Here is a 24,186-nt window from a genome sequence, read left to right on the forward strand (position 1 = left end):
TGGCTGAATATAGTTTATAGCTTTACAATTTAACTGAAGAACTATAGTTCAAATTACCTTGAAGTGAAGTTTAGTTAGACCTCTTAAGTTAGGCTAAGTAGGCTTGCACAGAAAAAATGTAAAAAGACATAAAAGAAGTCAAGAATGAGATAAGGTATTGTACACACTATAGTCCATTTCTTTTAGCGATGCATATTTGCACCGACTCGCGGCGGTGCCCTTTTAGCTCGGAAAAGTTTTCTGATCGCTGATTGGTTAGAATTATCTTGTCCAACCAATCAGCGATCCGGAAACTTTTCCGAGCTAAAAGGGCACCGCTGCGAGTCGGTGCAAATATGCATCGCTAAAAGAAATGGACTATAGTAACAGGGTTTTTTATTTATACTATGGATAGTATTATGTTCACAGCACCACTAGTCTCCTGATGAACACTGTTCAGACAGACAGTTCATGGGTAGATGAACACCTCACAGTTGGCACGAAGGTCCAACTACAGTCATCTGAGAAAGTATGGGGGACAAGACGTTAAAATTATCCACCCGAAGACCTAATGTTTTTAACACAGTAAAAAACTCCCCTATTGGTAATTAAAAGGCTGAACTCCCATCTTAATATAGATTGTTATCCACTATTTACTGTGCTTTACTACAAAGTTGTCACTTCCTTATCTACTACTTTTCTAACCAACTGTTCCTCAAACTAGACACCAATCTGAGATTAAGAGAGTTTGAATGTGTAAGAAAGCCATGTGGAAAAACGAGAATAATGAAGACCTAGACTGAATGGGTGCTAGGGCAGGAAGGGAAAAAGACAAGAGATCTCATTTCATGATTAACCGCTTTAAATGGGAAATCTAACATTGACAACTTTTCTGATGAATGATAAAAATGACTTTTCTCAAAGAGACAAGAGCTTAGAATTTTCATTTGTATGTTGGAGGAAGTACTATAGCTGCATATGTTTGTATAATTATAATCATATTTATATACCCTGACTACTATCCTTATGTAATTCCATTGAGGCAGCCACAAAAATTTTAAGCTAACACCGAGATTTAGAATAACAAAAAAAAAAAAAAAAAAAAAGCATAAACAATTTATTTGTAGTTTTCTGTACTTTGGAAAAAGAATCAAGAGGAAAATCTTTAAACCTTGTGAGCAGTTCAAATTACTTTGGTTTTTCTTTCAAAATACTGTATATTGTACTTTACACAGCCATTTTCAACTCTACTTAGAACACTAACAGGAGGAAACTTTTCAACACTTCAGGGAAAATCAAACCTATAATAGTCAAAACTCACTTTCCATAGATACTGGACATACCTTACCGAGTCGTTTGTTGTAGAATTTGCATGTTGAAAAAAGAAAGTGGTTCTAGTGTTAATTGAGCACATTTTACAACTACGGATTCAATGCCCATCACTACTGTCACAAGATACTTGAAAGGTAATATGAACACATATATACAACAGCCACAGTCATACATCTTGCACACAAAAATACTCACAGGGCCCTATGAGATACAGTTTGCAAAAATTCACACAAACTGCAGTTGTCTGCATAGGCTTACAGTTTCATAACATTCACAGCAAACTAAATAAGCTGTTCATGTAGGCTTCAAAAGTTAAAATGCTTGACGAGGGCGAGGTTCCTAAATGCCATACCGAGCGTGGCAATATAACCAGAAACAATGTCATTCATAGTACTAAGGGTCTAATTTCACAGAGTGGAATTAATTCTCACTTTACATAAACAATTCAAGCAAGTTCATTGCACAGCAATTAATGTTAAGACACTGTCTTAAAATTTTCAAGTTATTACAATGCTATCTAAAACCAAACAATAAAATTATTTAAAACAGTACAGCATATACTATAACATAATTCCATGCTAAGATAAAGCATGTCATCCACCAGTAAACAAAGATATGGCTTACATGTTATTACTCAAATGTGATATCCACCTGAATGCTGTTCTAAACTTTAATTTGTAAAAATTCTGTCTCTAATAAATTACACAAAAAATTAAAGTAGAAAACGAGCAATAACTATGGAATCGTACAATTTTTTAAATGTAAATAAATATCACTCTTGGGACACAATTTACAATAAACTTTCACAACCAATTTCCGGCTTACAATAGAATCAGTCTTTGATTCATATATAAATAATTACATAGCAATTGTGGTGGTTTAGATTGTATTTACATTTACGACAATATTTTGAGCTGTTAAAATGCTGATAAACAATTTTACTTGAAAACAAAATTAGGTAAAAATAAAAACAAAAAGTTTTGGGCATACAAAACAGCAACTAATCAAAGGCACATTTACATAGATTTGCTAATACCTGTAGCCTACAGTCTGTACATTACATATACTCTACTGTATATGTGATCCTAATTACAGTACTGTATTAAATCTAACACAATCCTGGAGCCAAAGTAAGCTTCAAAATCATCAAGAATTCTAATCATCTTACAATATAGCTTATCAATATTCAGGCTATTGTGGAAATAATTGATAGAAGGCAAAACAATACAAAATATAATCCTAAGTAAACTATAATGTCAAAATAGCTATTAAATGCTCCTTTTATAGATTGCTACTACAGCCCAAAGTTATATTGATTGTTACAGTAAAACTACTGTAGAAAAGAAGCTCAAATCAGCCTTAAATGAAGACTTTTTTTAGGTCTATAGTACTACACATCTTTTACAAGAGAATAAGCTGTTCAAATAATTATGTTCAGATGTTTATGTTTAGTAACATGATGTTACAAAATTACTATCTTATACAAGAAGACTTGTCCGCGTACTATGTCTTTTTCATGTTTGGTATTACAAACAGTCATTAAGATACTTTTACAAGTCATTTATTGCACAGAGACAATGGAATTATGTGAAAATCAAGCGTCCAGATCCTTACTCAGTACTGCTATGTAATCTAAATAACAGATGAGTAATGGGCTGATGTGATTACCAGTACCTGCATTTTTATCTATCTTGTAAAATGCACTTTACTCCTTGTCTCAAGGTTCTGTACAGTTACCCAATATTTATCTTAACTAATAACCGCTTAGGGAGGGCAGAAAAGGCGCACAAATGCTGATAGCAGAAATGTCCTCTGCTTAGCTTATTCTAGCCTGCCATAAATCCTGGCCTAATCTTAGATGAAAAATTTAAACACCAAAATAAAACAACATATTTCTAACTATCAACCAATATCAATAAGCAACAAAAACTATACAGCACATTTCATTCACCTGAAGTTAATCAATGCCTGTGAGAAAAGTTCATGCCCTAGGCCAGAGGTAGGAAATAACAGCATTCAAGCCAACCATAGCACATGCAGTACAGTACTTGACCTTGGCACATCACATAAATTTAGGAAACAAAACAAAAAACATTCCTACACAAGACAGAAAGGGAAAGATCTTTGTACAATTAAAATGCTAAGTAATAATAACTTGTACATAGCATTTCCTATACATACAGTACTATGTTAAATGTAAAAAAGGCAATCTAGGTGTGTGCGAATAGTAAACAAGGGTAATTTTTCATCAACAATAATGATCTAGAATTCTGTTTTACCTTATATTACACTCAAATTGGCTGTGATGATTTTATTGTACTTTTATATAACAAATATTCTAAATATAGAAAATTAATAAATGATATTACAGTGCAAGACAATTGAGTAGGATTCTATGATTGTATGCACATTTTAGATTATGATTGGATAAAAGGAATGCCATGTAACGGATAGTATTAGAGAACATATGCTTAATTGCTTAAATTTTTGAACTGTTATTGTATTTACTATACAGTCTAAATTACACTATAATGTAACACCCTGAATGTAATGTGTATTTTGTTTTGTTCTCGTAATTAAATTTTAAATAACTGTATAGTATTACTTCTGCCCCAACACCAAAAGGCAACACGACAAACACAATCCCATTGCCATCTTGTTGGATATTTTATAACTGACCAACACACTGCATTTATACTCAAACAATAAGAACCTATTATCTAACTCTATATAAGGGATTTTGACGAAGGAAAAATCTATTTCTGGGGAGATACCTGTGACGCCCAGTGAAAAGGTCCCTCTTGTCACTTTTCTGATATAAATACTTCCAAATATACCAGAGAAAGTTAAAGCATGAAGAACCTATTATCTAACTCTATATATAACATACTTTACTAGCCTAGCACAGCAGTGCTTCTCAATATTCGCCAAACTCTAGAAGGATATTTGCCCTTTGACCAATTCTAGTGCACTTTAGCACTGCATATTAAAAATCTAAGTAGAGTTGCTACTGTATTTTGGATGCAAACTTTAATGCACTAAAATTTTTTTTCTTCTTTTATAATGAATTTCGAGTTTAGTTTTTCTCATAAAAGAAAAGTTTACGTAAATAGTTTTCAAGAATTTGTTACTGCACTAAGACTTTTCATAGATTCCTAAAAATATCTCATGGCAGAAATACTGTGATTAAATTTGAAGATGGCAACATGCATGCCTTTGACATCTGTCTCTCCAGTCTTTTAGTAGCATGAAGATGACCTTACTAAGAACAAACGATGTAAGATTACTAAACAAACACCGGATTAAACGTGCAATAAATAATTTTGCAATGTACTCGTAAAAAATAAACATGTTTCCTTCCCACAAAAGTTTCTAAAACAGCCTTTGTTATGATCAAATTACCAGAGTCATATGAAAAGATTTTAAAATATGAATGGGCTCTTGAAACATACCAGTATAATTCCATGAATGTCACAGCTGGATCAGAGTTACAATCACAGTAAGCAAAATTTATGTTAGGGTACACATTTAAAATACTAGTCCTGAGTCGAGTTGTTACTCCTATCCTTTGAAACATACAAATCTAATATGCAATTTTGACTTCATTTGCAACCAGTCTATTGTTTCCAAACTGTAAAGACACTACAATACATTTACAGAATCATTTAAGATCCAGAGGAAACAAATTGTAATTTCTCTTTTGTTTTCTCATTCCAAATCTTCCAATACAGAAGTTTTGACTGACAGCATTCATAGAAGGCAGCTTATCCTTCATCTCCAGTAAAATGTCTGTTGATTGATAATTCATTTCAAAACTCAAAACTAAACTGTAAAAAAAATTCATACAAACAGAACAGAATACCGGTAAATCAAATTTAAGTTCTCTATAACTTCAGTACATCAAAGTACAGTATTAACATAACCAGTGATAAGAATTATACAGTGTTTTCTAAATTACTTGAATGTGTTTTCCATTTATGGAATTTGAAAATTCAAGTAAAAATTAACAAACCACAGCTTTTCTCTTGTAAAAGATTATTGAGCCAATACACGGTCCTAACTGAAGAGTGAACAAGGCCTTTTAGTTACCACAAACATTTTAGTACAAATGTATCATAAAATATCTAAATTCCTTAATCATTTATGTTTTTTATTACACTAATGAAGCACTGAACAACCCTGATATGAATAGCTATATTGAAAATAAGTAAAACATATCACAATGATGCCCGCAGAATGGTAATTACAAAATCAGCACTTGGTTGTGACAAATTGTTCCAAAAATGATCAGCTGCTAGTTGCGTTGACTTTAATCATGAAGGTTCCCTGACAAAAAGAAAGTGCATGCCATAATCATAGAAGTTCAGTTATCACTGTCTACTCCACCACTTCATAGCTTGAATAACACCTGGTCTTCCCATGACAACTAATGTCTATAAGCTGGGTCAATAAAAAATGGAGAATAGTTTTCATTAAGTTAATCACTAAATTGAGTATTGCAGCTCCATTGAAACTGGCTGACCTTAGGAAATAAATTAAACAAAAGTTTACATAGATAATGAAAAAGAACAAAGTTACTGGGTAACGTAAATCTAGTCCCAAAAGCTACATGGCAGGGTGCACCTGTAGGCTACAGTCCTATTAGCCTGCCACTCATCAATAACATATTGCAGGTGCTATGGCCACACAAATGAAAATTGTACTATGATGAAGGGAATTAATAAATAAATACTGGACAACACAGACAGACATGAACAGCTTAACTTATACACTAATTTTGACAAACTCAGAAACGTGCACAGATGAAGGTGGAAATCACAAGATTTTCTTCCAAAACCAGACCCTGAGTATAAGAATATAATACAATAAATGGTGTGGATGCATATTAGTCCCCTTCTGGGAAAACTGAACGAAATGAGTAAAATATTAGTTTCCTTGACGGCTGGATGAAGACCAAGAGTAAGCCTCAAGACGTTATTATGTAAAAATGTAACTCACTAACTAAAATAGTACATGATATTAATACTAAAGTCCACTGCCAACACATATGCCAGGCTCCTAAAGATGTAACCACATTAAAAGTTACAAAAATCAAATTAAACATTATCAGATGTATGAAGAAAAACCTTTTAACCTCCTAATCATGGCAGTGTACCTTCAATATAGCAAAATTTTGTGAAACACTTAAACTTTTAATGCACTTCATTTATATGACCTTAACAATAACCTAAACAAAACATATCTTACTAGCAAGTGTGATGATAAATTTCACGGCAAAACACATATGCAGCTTAAATAAAAAGAAAAAAAAAACAGGCTTGTACTATACACTACCATTCCAAAAGCCTGGAAGTGGTTGACAGTGTGGACAGATGGTTAGGCATGACATTCATCTTAAAATGCTCATAGAGATAACTTGTCTTCCTCAGAATGAACGTTTTACAGTCAATGCTGTATTTCTGTTTTGTTCCGACCAACTAACAGCAGTAAACTACTTTCTTATTTTGTCATCCTCTTATAAGTTATTCTTAATGACTTTCAAGTCAAAGGCCACTACATATACAAGAAGTTATTTTCCATCCTAACCACTTCATCTTGAGCTATTTTGCATTATTAACTAAAGGGCAAAATTGGAAGAGGTAAAATCTGGATATTATGTTCATAAAGAATAATCAATTATCTTCGTGGCTTTACATAAACAACCACCTGTACAATATACAGGAATTTTCATTTGGCCAGAAACCTTATACTGCCAAAGAATAACTTCAGAGGTTACTTATAGTCTATATTATGGCCCCTATGCATATAGAAATAATAAAAATAATAAAAAAAAATACTGAAATAATAATAATATTAATAAAAAAATAAAAATAATAATAATAACAATAATAATAATAATAATAATAATAATAATAATAATAATAATAATAATAATAATACTGCAGTTTTGATTCCCTACAATGGCACAAAATTACCCTTCTATTATACACTGACAAGATGCAATGTAATCACACCTTAGTTTTTAATATAAAAGTTTGTCAGTTATATTTTGAGCTTTCGGCTTATCTATGAACACCTTAAGTTAGTCAATGCCTTGGAGATCATTATAGTAGGCAGTCGGAAGCTTTACTGCACCATTATTGTAATTGCCAGCTTTAAAGTGTAAAAAAGTAAAATCATTCTGTAGCACACTCATTTATAAGCAGAGCAATGTATTTCCACTAGGAAAAAACTCACATGAAATTTATTCTCTATGTTTATAAACACTTACATTCCTGTCTTGACTTTCAAGTTATGGCAATGTACTAAGTAAACTAAATTATTATGCATCTTCTAGTTTACCAGTGCGATACTAAAGCTATGTTAAAATATAACTTAGATGTAGATAATATGAGGTAAGAAGGGAAAATCAAATGCCAAAAAAAGGAGCAAACTAGCTGTTATGCAGGAGACAACCAACGTTTTGAGTCTCCCCTCAATGTTAGGGAGATAGTTTTGTTTTGATAGGATCACTGACAAGAGGGCCAGGAGTAGGCTGCATCTGCACATCAGCTCTACTGGGATGGTGATGAACTCCACTAAATGTTTTTCCACTGCATTTCGACTTCATGTGTGTCACACGCACCTGATTTGTGGTGTATACACCTGACAGGGAATATCTCTGTGTTGCTTTGAGACCCCGTGTGTTAGGGCGAGATTTATCAATTACAGCTGGGGGTATTATCTGGGTCAAGTGGGAGGCTGCCTGTATTGAGTCCAAGTTCTGGGGTTCACCACTTGGTGAACCAGCGTTGTGATGTTGCTCGGATGCCGAGGCACTGCAGTTACTGTTTGGTGTTGAGGAGGAATCTGTGGAAGGGGTACGCCTTGAATTTGAGACGAGCGTCGAGTCTGAGCAGAGGGCAGCGATGAGTGGCACGTCCATGAGCTGGCTCCGCTCCCGCAACTGCTGCAAGTTGAGGTGCCCCCCTGATTTCCGTCCACGACTCCTCCCAGCACCTCCCGAGGTGGTCCGAGGGGCATCCCCAGCGTTGTCCAGGGTCTCCTATAATGTAAATGTATAAAATTCACAGGCACAAGTTGAAGAATAATAAAGATGTTTAAATTACATCTTTCCAATAGTGTGTTAACTAGATTCAATAAATATTTAAAGCTGTAATATGGTGGCCATGGAATTATTCATCAACCACTTTCATTGTCTAAGAACATGATCATCTTATCAGTAGGTATAATTTATAAATACTTGCAACCCATTAAAATCTAATTTCAGAAGGTAAGTTTGTGATATACAATGCAATTACATACAAAAGTAAGAACTTGAAAATAAATATCTTATAAATTATTATCTGAATCTATTTCAAAATAAAATGCATATACAATATTGTACTTTAAACAGTAACAGCATTTCTTATTACTAAAATAGTCAAACAGATATTTCCTTCTACTACCAGATTTTAGTAATAGTTACACAAAATATATGTCTACAGCCTGAATAATAAATGTTCCAACTATGACCTCTCATTTGTAAAGAGTTCTGTATTATTAATAACGCCATGCATAAACGTTAGTTACAATTTAAATAAGGTATCAGGAGATTATGCGTGCAGGAAGGGGGATTTTTCACAGTACTGTAGTCAGCTATCACTGTGAGTTGTTAATACTGAAAGTCCAAAGCATTAACACAAACAACATACGATCAACAACCACTGAAAATTACATTACATGAAACATTAAAAAGATTTGAACTATATAGACTGATTTTGATTTTAGAACTTTCTGAAAACAGTAACTTGTATCAATACTTTGGACAGGAAGGTCATGCACAGCACAGAGAAGCCACGTACTTGTGAGTTGTCCTCACCTTGGGCCGGTAAGGTGGGGGTGGAGGCAAAATATGCCCTGCTGGAGCTTGAGGGGGTTCCGATGAATCTGCCAATGCAGAGGATAAGATGGATTCATCTGATCGGACACGCATCATAGATGATGCTCTCATTACTTCAGAGTAGGGTTCATAGCTTCCTGTAAGACTCTGAGTTGATGCAGAATACCCAGAAGGTGCTGAAGACAGAGATGAAGATGCCAGGGATTGTTGAGAGAAATATCGTCCCCTGACCATTGATGAATAACCCGAAGATGAACCTGGTTGATGTGATGCTAAACTCTGATAAGAAGGATAAGAGGACAGCAAAGAAGCACTACCTCCTCCACTCACAGGACCAGTTGTACTTGATACACTGCAACTACTCAGGGTGGCAGCAACATTAGGTGTCGACCTGTATAGCGGAGACATTTTTGGACCTCTATATGGGGGTGGTTGTGGTGTCATATAAGCAAAGCTACTGCTGCTGCTACTACCACTCTGCTGAGCTTGTGTAGCCAATGCTTGTCCTTGTTTAGCATCTATGTACTCCTGACGACTCAACGCAGGATCTTTCATAGGGTAAATAACATAATCAACATCTGAGTATAGTTGAGCTTTAAACTGCTCAATATAGCTTGAACTTAGCTGATTTGTGTACACGGTGGCCAAATGGTGATGTTGTGGTGAGTACGTACCTGGATCACTTGCACACTGATATGGTGGTGATGGGGCTTCGACAGTAACCTGGTATCCACTACCACCTGGACCTGCACCTACACCATATCCCAGATGAGGGGATGGAGGTGGAGGATTCTGAAAAAAATTCTTTATATATGGTTGATAAATGTAATTCTGTTGAGGTTGCTGATGAATTCCTTGCTGTGGTTGATGTTGGTGATGTTGGGAAGCAATAAGATTATGTGCAGGTTGTTGATAGGTTTGTGATTGTGAGTGCTGGTGAGGTTGCTGCTGATAGCCAGTGTATGTTGGCGATGGCAGAAGAGGTACTCCAACTCCTTGTGCATAAAGAGCAGGTTGATAAACTGTATCACTACTCTGACGCTTTTGCAGCTGCTGTTGCTTCAGTTGCTCTTGCTGCAATGCCTTTTGTTGATGTCTAAGGAAGAGACTCCTAGGATTTATATGTGGCAGTTGCTCTGGGTGAATTCTAGTCTTATTTTTGTTCATAGAAGAAGAAGCACGTACATCTAAATAATTATTTTTTCTAATAACAGGCACTTCAACCGAACTTGGAACACCAGTAACTTTGGTTTTGTTTGACCTATGATCACAGGCATAAAGTGGAGGAAGTCCAAGAGGACGCAACTCAGGCAGCTGATTAGCTCCCCGTTGCAGAGACTGAACTGGGTCAATTTTAGGTCTTGGCTGAAACTGCGGTAAAGTATGCATCATCCCTCGACTCAAAGGGACAGAGGTGAATGAAGGCGTTGCTGTTGTAGCCTGCTGGGTGTGAGCCTTTTGCACTGTGATCCGTGGCCGGGATGTAATAAACTTTGCAGGTGCTTCACTTGCATTAGCAACTGTCGTTTCACTTATGATAGCTTCAGGCCCTGCTGTGGATAACCTGTTATTACTGGCAGGGTCCATACCTTTTGATAAAGTTTCATTGGCTGATGCTGCATTGACTCTAGAGGAAGCTATGGCTACTGGTGTGACTGTTGTTACTGTAGACATAGACACAGGAGAAGGTGGTATGACAATGAAATGACCTTCTGAACCAGGTACTTGAACGTAATCACTATCCGTATCAAACGTGGAGGAAACTGATGCTCGTGGCCGATATCTACCAAGGGAGACTGCCAGAGCTGGTGAGTAAGAAGTGCTAAGAACGGCCTGTGCACTCTCAACTGAATAATCTAAATGCTCTTCATCCGGTTCATCAGATCCTGTTGGTGTTGCTGTCGTTTCAGGTTGTGATGAAGTACCCTGGGAACTTACTCTCTGAGCAACTAAACCTTGAGCACCTAATCCTTGAGGGCTGTGACGATGGACATTATTTGGTGAAGCAATATCTTCTGGAATCTCTTGAGCAGGAAGAATAGCACCCTGTTCTGGATATCGTAATCCATCTTTAAAAAACTCCACATAATCATCATTATTATTTAACTGACTAAAATCTTCCTCAGAAAAGTTGTAGTTCGAGGTCACAGATTCATCAAGATCTGGTTGTACCATGACAGAGGCATTATCACTAACGTAAGTGGCACTGCCAAAGAAATGAGCAGATGCTGCTCCTGAATCTATAGAATCATGATATGTGTGTGGTCCTGTATCCCCCCGTTGCACAGCTACACTTGAAGCTTCACTATCTAATTTTTTATGTAAGAATTCTGCCGAAGCTGCTTGTAAAATGCACATGGCGCAAGAACCACATTTACAGTGCTGTTCAGTTCTGGTTTCCTCAATGTCATCCGTTGAAGTGATAGAAGCATTATCGTCGCAACACGTAGAACAGCAATTGTGCTGAGTGTGCGAAAGGCCCCCGCACAACTCACTTTCTTCATCTTCACCACGTCCAGCTCTCTCTGCAGCCATGCCAGGCAAATCAGCTAAGTGCGGAATGTCACGAGTTAACTGGAGGGAACCCAGTTCTGCACCAAGAGTAAGTTCAGGTGCAATTCTGGTGGGAACCAAAGAGTATCTCGAGCGAACAGTTGAAGCCGAGTGCTGTGAGGACGAAGAATGAACGCTACCTGCACGCCCCAAGGATGCCCCACCAGATTCGCTTCCACATAATCCAACCGAATTGGTCATACATGCTCCCCCTGAAGGTGAATCAGATGTTGGTGGGGTGAAAGAAGGCTGGCTGGAATTTCCTTCATCTGGACAGAAAACGGATTTAAAAAAAAACTGTCAATGAATTATAAAATACAAAGATTTAAGTATTCAGAAATCTCTACACAAATGAATGATAAAAATGGAAGAATGAGACACTTTAACCACATTAAATCCCTCATTTAAACTGAAAAATTCAATTGTTTTTAAGCTAATCAAGTTATCTTTTTAAATTAAACTTCTTTTATCAAGATACAGCATGGTTATATATAAAACTTGATATTTAGCTTCCAGGTGAAATTAAATTTGTTACTATGACAAATTTTGAGTAAAGGCTTTGTATAACAGAAGAAAAATAGTATTATAAAATTATAAAAAACTGATACAGGCACGAAATATGTAATACATTTAGAGTATGGACAAATTATATTGAATAAAATGCAATAAACAGCAATAAAATGTATCTTTAAGCGAAAATATTTTTTACGTATTTTCAAATAAAAATTCTGTTTCACAGATATAAACCACTCTTACTACACCTGCCATTCTAATTAAAGGAAAACTAGTTAATCAATCCCCAGATAAAATTTAAATCCACATTCGGATGAGTTTGCACCCAATTAAAACACTGAAATTTTATAACAAAACAGTCTACTAGTGTTTTTAAACGAACCCTGCAAAGGATTGCTTGCAAATGTCTTCAGACTTCGCAATCTTTTGTCTAACACACACAAGAAGAATGAAAGTCATGAAACGTAAATTACGTAGACCTTACTAACTTTTTGTGTGGCATTTCCCAAAGGCCATAGGAGGGAATTTGCTGTGCAAATGATGAGTTTAAATGAAAGAATTAGTTCTGTTATAAAACTCAAGTTTGTTTCATTACAACACCATAAATCATACACAGAATTTGAATGAATCACAATAGTCAGGAAGGGCAAGTTTCTAATATTCCAACAGTAATATGGATCAAGGATATCAAAAAAGTAAAAATAGTCTAGTCAAATACCAATTAATCTATTTGCAAGATAAATGTCATGACTTGAACTTAGCAAATGATAATTAGTATTTAAAATAGGAGTAAAACTCTATTTGCAAGCTAAATTTCGTGACAACCTTAATAAAAGGTAATTAGTATTTAGAATAGGAGAAAATCTACATTATGTACCTATACAATAGAAAGAGAGGGACTTTGACTTCATGGATTAGTACCTTAACCAGCAGCACTTTTTGTCATCCATCAAATTTCTGTAAGCTCTTGAGAAGATTGTCTAACCCCATAGGAGAATGTGGTCCCCATGATCTATAGTCAATTCCTTTTAGTGAGGCAGATTTGCACTGACTCGTAGCAGTGCCCTTTTAGCTCGGATAAGTTTCCTGCTCGCTGATTGGTTAGAGAAGATAATTCTAACCAATCAGATAGCCAGAAACTTTTCCGAGCTAAAAGGGCACCACTGCGAGTCGGTGAAAATGCGCCTCATTAAAAAAAATTGAGTATAGTTCTTACTCTATTCTGCAAAGAGAAACCACTGGGAATTATCATCTACGGATTCTCTGCAGATAGTGCTAGATGGCCTTCCTAGGAGAAAGCAGAGCCTCCTTGTTAAACATGAAAAAACAAGGGAAGGGATGGAGGAATGAGCTTTGGATTAGTCCTACCCCCTTGTCCTTTAGATCTTAGCTACAAAGATAAATGCAAACAACACCAATGATGCCCAACCATCAGCATGTGGGACCTTCTCACATGAATTATGAATCCCACTGGCCCATCTTAAGAATGCATATTCCAGTACGAAGACCATCTTCGGTATAAAACCCAACCAGGATTCCTTTGCAAGTGGTTCAAATGGAGGCCTGATAACATTCTTATAGAATGTGAAGAGATTTCTATTAGGAAGTTTAAGAAAGCCTTTTGGAACCCTCTAAAAGTGCCGGATGAAATTCTTCTAGTCTATTGAAGAATCTCATTTGGTAAAAAAAGCTGAAATACATGTATAACGCACTAATATCCTTTTGTGACAGAAATGTGGCTCTTTACATTATTAAAAATGGACAGGTGAATCCACATGGATCAACAGCCCTTCCACAGCACCAATTTCAGAATTGGTGTCACTTGGCCTAGTAGAGGTGGTTGCATTAAGCCTTACTAGATTTTACAATGGCTGCATCTGCCTCCTCTGAAAAAAACGTTCTTCTGAGACCTCATAGTATAACTTCCATGTGTGGTGCTCTAATATCAAAAATTTTGAGTGGAACCTTAAAAATTGCAATTGCTTAGGCAACTTCATCCAGGGTAATTTCTTGGAACGCTTCATTTATATGGATGTAAGATTCACAAACCACTCATGAAGTTGCCATAGGGGAGCAATCGGTCATTGACGTATCTGAGGTCATTACGAGATTGACTGGGTCCAGCCACATGAGTATGTATACCATGGTCACCCCAAACCTAAGTTGGAAAGTCAATCAAAAGTTTGGAGTTCTCGCTCATCAACAGATCCACAAATGCAGTGCCTCTTCTAACATTTTGTGTCTTCTGGAAACAAACTACAGAACTATGCCCACATTTCTACTTCCAGCCACAAGATGATGTCTACCTGCACCTTGATAGTGTCTTGGATCTTATATGCCACAAATTCCTCAAACATGCCATCATATTTGAGTTGGCAGTCATTACACAAACAATCTTTCTTACCAAGAGTAGAGCTAATGGTCAAAAGCCTAAAAAGATCCCTTAAATTTAATGTGTCACCTCCTGTCCTACACCATGAAGTTATTGCTGCTTAGTTCTCCATCAGGTGTGCTCCCAACTATGACATGACGCATACATGAACATCAATGCTGCTTACAAGAAGGGTGTAACTGATAAAATCCCAGCCAACATGTGAATGAAGTTCACGCCCTAAATGAAGATCTTTCAAAACAAAATCTAAGGCTGTAACTGTGAGACAATTTATACATACACTGATGGCCACAATGTCAAAAAAAGAAGAAGAGTCAACCATGATCTGAATTGTTTGTGAAAAACCAATGTCTCAGGCAGTTTGAGATGCCTTATTAGGTAATGACTCAACTTGGGCTGAAGAATTTTGAATATGTCAAAATAAATATTCAATGAGGACAATACTTTTGCCTTCTGGTGGAGCAACTCAAACAGTTTCCTTGCCAATGTTCAAACAGACACAACTCTTTCATCATCATCATCAGCTGTTGCCAGTCCATCCACTGGAGGACAAAGGACTAATACATGCTCTTTTTGACTTCCGTCCTGCTGATGGTCACTTTCACTATCATGGCAGCAGATGCTACTCTGCTGCGAGAACAGTCCTAATTTGTATAAGCCTTCGCGGGTCTTTGGTAGTCAAAGACCTAGTAACTGCTGGTATCTTAGCTAGGCCCCCTAAGTATCATCTCCAATGAAGAAATCTGAAGAAATAAGTTTATCTTTCAGATCCTGTATATCAATTGGCTGCAGACCTCAGCCTGGAAACGTACCAGATTCGGGCATAAGTATAAGGTGCAAGTCGAACCTGGATGCTGTGCAATTATCCCATCTAGAGAAGTCATTGTTTGCTGGGAGAAGAGTCTCAGTTGAAGCAATCCCTCCTGGAAATGCTGTTTTAAAAGGCAGTACTGGAGCTGCAGGCATTGACATCAACAGACGGTCATATTCATCATCTGCGCAATTACTGCTGAATGAGATCTTAAGGCCAAAAAATACACTCTTCTCTTACGGGACAGGTACAATCTCCTTGGTCACAGATACATCTGGTGATGTTCAGAATGGGAGTTGAATAGGAAAGTGGGTCAACAGACAAGGCAGGTGTCTAGCACTCAGGATGAGCACTCGGCAGAGCAGGTTACGAGCAGGCAGGTTAAACAGTAAATAAAAGCCAAACAGTACTTGACTGGGCTACTAAAACTGCTCAAAATACTTAAATAATTAGCTGTGCTTTAAATACAAAGGCTAAACTTGCAATCAATTACTAGGCAAGAAAATATAAATAGAAATACCATAAAGCTTCAATATTGTGGTGGCTGATGTAGTAATGTCCCTGACTGGTGAATTCAACCTTACCATCCTTGTGAGCTAGGGATGAGGGGGTGAGCCTATGGGTCTATCTGCTGAGTCATCAGCAGCCATTGCCTGGCCCTTCTTGGTCCTAGCTTGGGTGCAGATCATATGTACATATGGTCAGACTTTAGGGCATTGTCCTGCTTGATAGGGCAATGTCGCTGTCCCTTGCCTCTGCCATTCATGAACGACCTTTAAAACCTAAGTTTAGTAACTGGTTCTTGTTAATGTTGGGCAGTACCTGGATGAGTAGCTGAACTGCCAACATAGGCCTATGCCAGATTTCACTAGCAGACAAGCTATCAAGCCCAATTAAATTTGGGAGATTTTTCATAGTAGAAATTTATCACAATAGTGAAAACTGACACAGTATTAGAGAAACTTTTGCCCAAAAGAATAACTTACACATTTCTTCTACATTGAAGACCTTAGGCCTTAGCCACACATCAATAGAAAAAAAAATGGAGTTTGTAAATTACAAAGACACTAAACTAAGACAAGTTGGAAGTAAAATTAATACAAATAAAGATAAGAAATACAGGGTAATTAAACTCTCTGAAAACAACTATAAAAAGACTTTGAAAAGGTATTTTCTGATTGCTCTGCAAGGTGAAACCTCACCATAGTCAGGAGTGTGTCCATGGGTGCTACTTGCAGAGGAATCCAATCTTGAGAGTGATCTTGTCAGGGATTCTACACCACTTTCTATACTGGCAGCTGCGGGTGGCGTGTTGATCATGATTTCAGAATCCAGGTCATCTGCAATATATATTAGTCTTTTAATTATGGATTTCACGACATTACTAAACGTACAGTTAATAAAATTTACGGATAATCGTTCCTGACGGTAATTCTCTTGTAATATCACTCGCAGAAATATTATACAGTGGGAAGCTGCCCAAAGCGAACTTCCATCAGGACAATATGGCTCGAGCCCAAAAAATACAGTTAATAAAAAGGAAAATATATAAAAAAAAAAAACTCACTAAGATATATAAATAGGTAAACGTAAAACATCAAATTTATTAAACATTTTTAGCTCGTGTTACATAAAGAAACCTGACTATGACAGTTTTCAAAATACCATTTAAGAGTTTAATCAATAAGTGAAGAACATTTCAAAACATAATAACAACAATACAAAACAAAATATACAGGTTGAAACTTATCGACCCATTTAATTTCATGTTCATGCTAAATTTGCGATTCCAAATTCGCATAGATGATTGAAATAAAAAGCAAGAAATTTTTGAAGTCTGAACTATTGTTTCAATGGACTACTGATACTATGGTGTCAAAATGTCAAAAATATCAACTTTATATTCAAGGGTTGCCAGCTAGCCATTGTTAAATCTTATACAGTAGAAACTAGCCGAAGGGAACGTCCATCAGGACGACATGGCTATCCCACCCAAAAATAGATTTTTCCTATGTCAAAATCCCTTATATTCACCTTAAAAGCAAATCCCAAACTGCTACAAGATTGTTAATCATAAATACATCGTAATTATTTTTATTTCAATACAAATGCTGACAGTAAACAGACACAAAATACGCAAAATTATCACCTTCACTTCCATCAAGAGACAAAACTCTGTCGGACACAATGCCTGAAGTGGTGTTGGAAGACGTATTCGAGATCACAGACACTCTCTGATCAGCCGACGATTTTCCCAGGTACCCTCTGAGGCCCCCAAGACTATCCGAGAGACCAGCTATTTCCCCATAACGATCGCCATACATGTAGCTCTCCCTGTATCTCCTGCGATCTGTTACGAAGAGAAATTTCAAGTTTTAATAGTTTTAAGGCTGCTTTCATTATCTAATCAAACAGGTAAAAAAACAGCTTCATTAAGTAAATTTAGTACTTCATTAATATGCTTACCTAATGAATACATTTATGATGCAAATCTTTCAAGTATAAATGATTCAGGAACATTACATTAGAGATAACTTGTATGAAAATAAAAATACAAATTATTAAGTTATCTGTGGGAAAATACATTCTCTTGTAGAGTATAAAAACAGTTTCCCTAATGAATAGGGTGACCATACGTCCCCCTTTAAGGGAAACAGTCCCCCATTTTGACTCCTTGTTCCCCTTAAAATGACTCTCTAAGGGGGACGCCTGAATGTCCCCCTTCCAGTTATATGTCCCACATTTGTCCCCCAATTGCCACTACATGTGTATTTAGTTATATGAATTGATGACTTTTTTATTTTTTTTACCAAATTTCTAAGGTTCAACTTGCTGCCTTATACAGTATAGCAGCATAGCTTAAGCTCCGTTTTCGTTATACAACCGAAAGAAGGGAACTAAGTTGCAGCTTTTTGACGATCCATTTTCAGAGATTTGGCTCTATTTTATGCACGGTCAGAGTACAATTTCCATGTATACACATTGAAAATTTGAGTCCCAAAAAGTTTCTATGATGGAAGTTTCTTGCATCTTGAAAGACTTGAAAATGAAACTAACAGAACGAAGACGAGAACTGTTCATCCCAATTGTAATCACCAAGACGCTCCGAGATTTGTAGAGGAGTGGGAATAATGTTGAAAATTTTAAAACTACAGTAGAATCCTTTTATGAAACATCAGTGGAATAATTAGATCAGTGGACTAAGCCATTTGATGAACTGAAAAATTTTGATTGGGTCCTTCTTCAGAGTAATTCAATATGTTGGTCTCAGGTTCAGGAAGCAGTGAACTTTATTCAAGGGATAAGACATGATTTAGAAATAGATAATAATCAACTTTTTGACGAAATTACGTGTGAAAAATTTCTTGACCGATGAAAAGATGTAACAGTGGAAAGTGAGTGATGTCGAGGTGGATAGAAAATGACTAGATATTTTCTGCTACTTTGATAATAAATCATTCCTTTCAGAAACATAACAAAAGTTATTGAATTTTGTCTTAGTCTACATGGTTCCAATACTCCTACAGAGAGTGTTCTTCCTGATGAACAACTTCTGGACACCAGTTACAAGTATCTACTCTGAAGTCTGCACTAATAGTGAAATGTAACTTCGACTTGAGTTTCAGTGAATTTAATGAATAGCGTGAAACTCGCTCATCACTCCTAAAGAAACTCAAATCAAGTAAAAAATACACCAAGGAATGTTATAAGATTTTGTTTCCTCTTATGTAATGTGTACAAATTTCCTTAAGAATTGAAGAATAATTTTCGGTTTAAAATGTAAGCAATAATTTTTGAATAAGAATTGTGTATTCTTCTCCTCTCTTTGTATGACTATCTTTACAATTTTACCAAATAAAATAAATAACAATTTTTATTTAAAATGTCAGTAGTAATGTCTGAATAAAAACACAGTACATAAAAGACCTCTTATCAGAGCCTGTTTTTGAAAATATCTTTATATTAAAATTCTGCATTTATGCCATGATGACTCAATATGAGTGCAAATGCACATGAGCTATATACTTCTGTCCCCCTTTGGCTGTTCAAAATAAATGGTCTCCCTACGTATGAACTAAGAGAGTTTATAAAAATTAAACCTCGTTTGAAGAAAGATATTTACATTTACAAATACAAAAAACGAGGTATTCTTTAAATGTTTAATTATATGAGCAGTCCATATTACGCCAAAAGGTGAATGGTTGCCTGAATAAACAGAAAATTCAATTAAACCAGTAATGAATGGTTTCGTCAAAACCTACCAAGCTTCAGAAAACCTACATAAAGTAATTAACACCTCCATGACATTTTGACGACTTCTGCATTGAACCGAGGACTTTATATGATAAAGAGTACTTTAAAGAAACTTACCATTTTGTAGCATCGAATAAAAACGTAATCGCGACTTCCATATTAGCAACAAAAGCCTTCCTATTTGCTACCAGCACTTAAAGAGTAGAAATAAACCTTAACTAAACATTATCGTCTTTACATGACAAGGATCTTTGCAAGAATATTCTACATCTGAGAGAGAGAGAGAGAGAGAGAGAGAGAGAGAGAGAGAGAGAGAGAGAGAGAGAGAGAGAGAGAGAGAGATACTTCTTGAGACATAAAAGCAACCTCATCTTCCACATTCATATTAGAGGGGAACTATTCCTTCCTTTATATTAAGAGGGAACCATTCCTTCCTTCATATATAATTAGAGGATAACCATTGCTTACTTTATATCAAAAGTAAATTATTCCTTACTTTACATTAGAGGGTAACTATTCCTTCCTTTATATTAGAGGGGAACCATTCCTGCCTTTACACGAGAGGGGAACTATTCCTTCCTTTATATGAGAGGGGAACAATCCCTTCCTTTATATTAGAGGATAAAAATCCCTTCCTTTATATTAGAGGGGAACTATTCCTTCCTTTATATCAGAGAGGAAGAATCCCTTCCTTTATATTAGAGGGGAACCATTCCTTTCTTTGAATTAAGAGGGGAACTATTCCTTCCTTTATATCAGAGAGGAAGAATCCCTTCCTTTATATTAGAGGGGAACCATTCCTTTCTTTGAATTAAGAGGGGAACTATTCCTTCCTTTATATCAGAGAGGAAGAATCCCTTCCTTTATATTAGAGGGGAACCATTCCTTTCTTTACATTAGAGGGGAACAATCCCTTCCTTTATATTAGAGGGGAACAATTCCTTTCTTTGAATTAGAGGGGAAGTAATCCTTCCTTTATATCAGAGGGGAGCCATTCATTCCTTTATATTAGAGGGGAACCCTTTCTTCCTTTATATTAGAGGGGAACAATCCCTTCATTTATATTAGAGAATAAAAATCCCTTCCTTTATATTAGAGGGGAACCATTCCTTTCTTTACATTAGAGGGGAACTATTCCTTCCTTTATATCAGAGGGGAACAATCCCTTCCTTTATATTAGAGGGGAACCATTCCTTTCTTTACATTAGAGGGGAACTATTCCTTCCTTTATATCAGAGGGGAACAATCCCTTCCTTTATATTAGAGGGGAACCATTCCTTTCTTTACATTAGAGGGGAACTATTCCTTCCTTTTTATTAGAGGGGAAAAATCCCTTCCTTTATATTAGAGGGGAACCATTCCTTTCTTTACATTAGAGGGGAACTATTCCTTTCTTCATATTAGAGGGAAACCATTCCTTCCTTTATATTGGAGAGGAACCATTCCTTTATTTATATTAGAGGGGAAATATTCCTTCCTTTACATTAAGGAGACGATTCCTTCTTGTTTGTTAGAGGGGAACTATTCTTTCCTTTATATTGATGAGGCTCCGTTCCTTCCTTTATATTAGAGGGGAACCATTCATTTTTTTTATATTAGAGGGAAACCACTTATTCTTTTATATTAGAGGGGAACCATGCCTTCCTTAATATTGAGAGGGGAACAATTGCTTCCTTTATATTAGAAGCGAACCGCCCGTTCCTTCATTTATATTTAAGGAGGTGACATTCCTTCCTTTATATCAGAGGGGAACCATGCCTCCCTTTATATTTGATGGACATCATTCCATCCTTTATATTAGAGGAAAACCAGTCCGTCCTTAATATTAAAAGGTAATACATTCATATTAGAAGGGAACCATCCCTTCCTTTATATTAGAGGAGGACTATTCCTCCCTTTATATTAGAGAGGAACCATTCACTCCTTTATATTAGAAGGGAACCAACCATTCATTCCTTTATATTAGAGGGGAACCATTCCTTTCAGCAACATCTAATATGCAATCTTCACATAAGAGAAAATGGAAACAACATCGACCATATTTACCAGTTCCTACTCCACATCCACCTGGTTCCCTAGGAGTGCAATTCCCCTCTCAATAAGATGATTTACTAACCTTCCTCCTGAAGGCGGCGCACTTCCGCCAGACGAGGTTGTAGATTCATGTTGAAAAGGTGAGTGCATCGGCAGAGGTAGAGCAGGTGTCTGCTTTTATCATCACTCGTCGTGTAATACGTCAGTTTTTCGGTGTAGCTCAGGGCACGGATCTCAAACTTCTTTTTCTGTAATGAAAATGCAATAGGTCAGGTTATCTAGACAATGGTATTGAAAGGACAGTGAGACAAGCGCCACCAAGATCAACTGATACTTTATTCATGTTGTTGTTGGGGTATTAAAGCCAACACTTGTTGTTGGCACGGGCCTTTCCCTTGGTTGGCCCGTAGAGACTTTATTCAAATGTGCGTGGGAGTATATTACAAGGTGCGGACGGAAAGGTAGGATGGCGCTGGCGCCAAATCAGATTGAATTGCCCGCCAAAATATATGTTTTCTTACACTTACAAATATACGAATAATGAGTTAACAGAAACATGTAATGGAATAATATATATGTCAAAATGTAGCTCTGATAGAGCGGAATACATATACACGGGAAACCACGGTGTGGGGAAAGGAGAATTCAAATAGATAAACAGTTTGTTGATTTTCTGGACGACGAAGGGAGAGGTGTCCTTACAGTATCTTTTCAGCACTGTGTGCAAGATATTAGCTTATTAGGGTAACGTTTTATTTTATGCAATAACAGTTTGCATTGAGTTGTAGGATTTAGACCAAAGGTCAGGCACTAATACCTGTGAGGTAATTCAGAGAACAGTATTGTTTCTTTTCTGTAAAGAGTATGACTGGTCTGCTAATCAAGACATGGTTTCTTTTCTGTATGTTGTTTTGTAAATATGATTGGTCTGCTAATCACGGCTTAGTTACTTCTCTGTCAAGATGATGTGGTAAGTTAGTTTCGTGGCATGGTTTCTTTTTGGTAAAGTATGGGATAATTGTTTAATTGGGACAGACTTTCTGTTCTGTGAAGATTTTAAAATTGTACTAAGGCATTGACAAAGTGACTGAATAATTGCAGAATTACAGCAGTCTGTTTATCTCTGCGGACAGAAGTCATATAGGAAAGATAAGAAAACCAAAACAAAAAAAATGAAGCAAATATGAGGTTTTTCTCATTGTACAAAAAATCAGGTATTTTCATGGATAATACCCGTTCTGTTCATGATCATTACACCACCATACCAGTGAAAATCAGATATATCAGATTTTTCTTAACCCTTTTACCCCCAGCATAAGGTTAAATTCGAGCACATTTTGCTACATATATTTTTTTTTTTTAAATTGCTCTAACAGGCTTAATTTTTGTCCTAGAGAGGTCAGGTTGGTCTCATTCTTTTGGAAAATGCCTGAAGTTTCTCTTAAAATATGTAAAAACATGTAAATAACAGTGTTTTTAAGCAGTGAGTGACCAATTCATTTAATCTAGTCTCTACCATAAACTATAAACATGACTAATTTAACTTATTTAACATAACTAAGTGTAACTAATTTAAAACCACAACATGGGTATATCAACACAAACCTATCCCTAATCCGGATAAAATGGAAGGGTTGAGAACAAAGTTAACGCCCATGCCTTGAGATAACAAGGAACCTTAGCAGTCAAGCAAAAACAGTAAAATATCATAGCAATCAAATTGCCCAAAATTATAAGTATAGTTAGTTCGTGCACGCTTTTGCAACAGAGAAGAACCCCCCCCCAAAAAAAAAAAAAAAAAAAAAAAAACCTACTGCAGTTAGCCCGAGTTTATGTAAATCCTGTATGTATATATAACGACTGAAATAGAAAATATAATTATTATGATTATCATAGCACTGTCTGCCCTGTATTTCTGCAATTGAATATCATTACCTTTTGAGCAGTTCAACGCCTATACTTTGCGAACAACTATACTTTTGATATAATTAAATACAGTTACATTACAGTAGCTTCAACACATCAACTTGAAGGATAAGAAATCATTCAACTGTTTAGCGATATACAGTTCAGCCTTCTGACCAAACTGAGTTGAGAGGCTTAAAAAGTTTAGCATCCGAAAGAATGAAGAGTTTATTTTTATGAGAGAGAGAGAGAGAGAGAGAGAGAGAGAGAGAGAGAGAGAGAGAGAGAGAGAGAGAGAGAGAGAGAGTTTTGGTAGATGGAGAAAGGGGAAGGGAAGGGGGAAGGGGGGCTAAGGGGTCCTAACCGAAGCAGCATCAGCAGCAACAGCAGGATCATAGAGAGCCCCCCGCCCACCCCTCTCTCTCTCTCTCTCTCTCTCTCTCTCTCTCTCTCTCTCTCTCTCTCTCTCTCTCTCTCTCTCCAAATACCCCCACGATGCCCATACCCTAAGGGGGCGGGGTCTAGTGGCAG

At 36.4% G+C, this 24,186-nt stretch overlaps 1 protein-coding gene across 1 annotated transcript; it reads right to left on the reverse strand.

Moving 5' to 3' along the window:
• Window positions 1-344: 344 nt before the first annotated feature.
• LOC137622309 (protein expanded-like) lies at window positions 345-22,001 on the reverse strand. The gene is made up of 5 exons (XM_068352876.1): window positions 21,833-22,001; window positions 17,612-17,812; window positions 16,665-16,802; window positions 9,173-12,015; window positions 345-8,356 (listed from the first exon to the last, which is right to left on the reverse strand). Exons 1-5 carry the CDS (start codon window positions 21,879-21,881, stop codon window positions 7,793-7,795), a joined length of 3,795 nt encoding a protein of 1,264 aa, XP_068208977.1. The 5' UTR covers window positions 21,882-22,001; the 3' UTR covers window positions 345-7,792.
• Between the last annotated feature and the right edge of the window lie 2,185 nt (window positions 22,002-24,186).

This window comes from Palaemon carinicauda, chromosome 29 (genome assembly GCF_036898095.1).
Source record: "Palaemon carinicauda isolate YSFRI2023 chromosome 29, ASM3689809v2, whole genome shotgun sequence".
NCBI classification, from domain to species: Eukaryota; Metazoa; Arthropoda; class Malacostraca; order Decapoda; family Palaemonidae; genus Palaemon; species Palaemon carinicauda.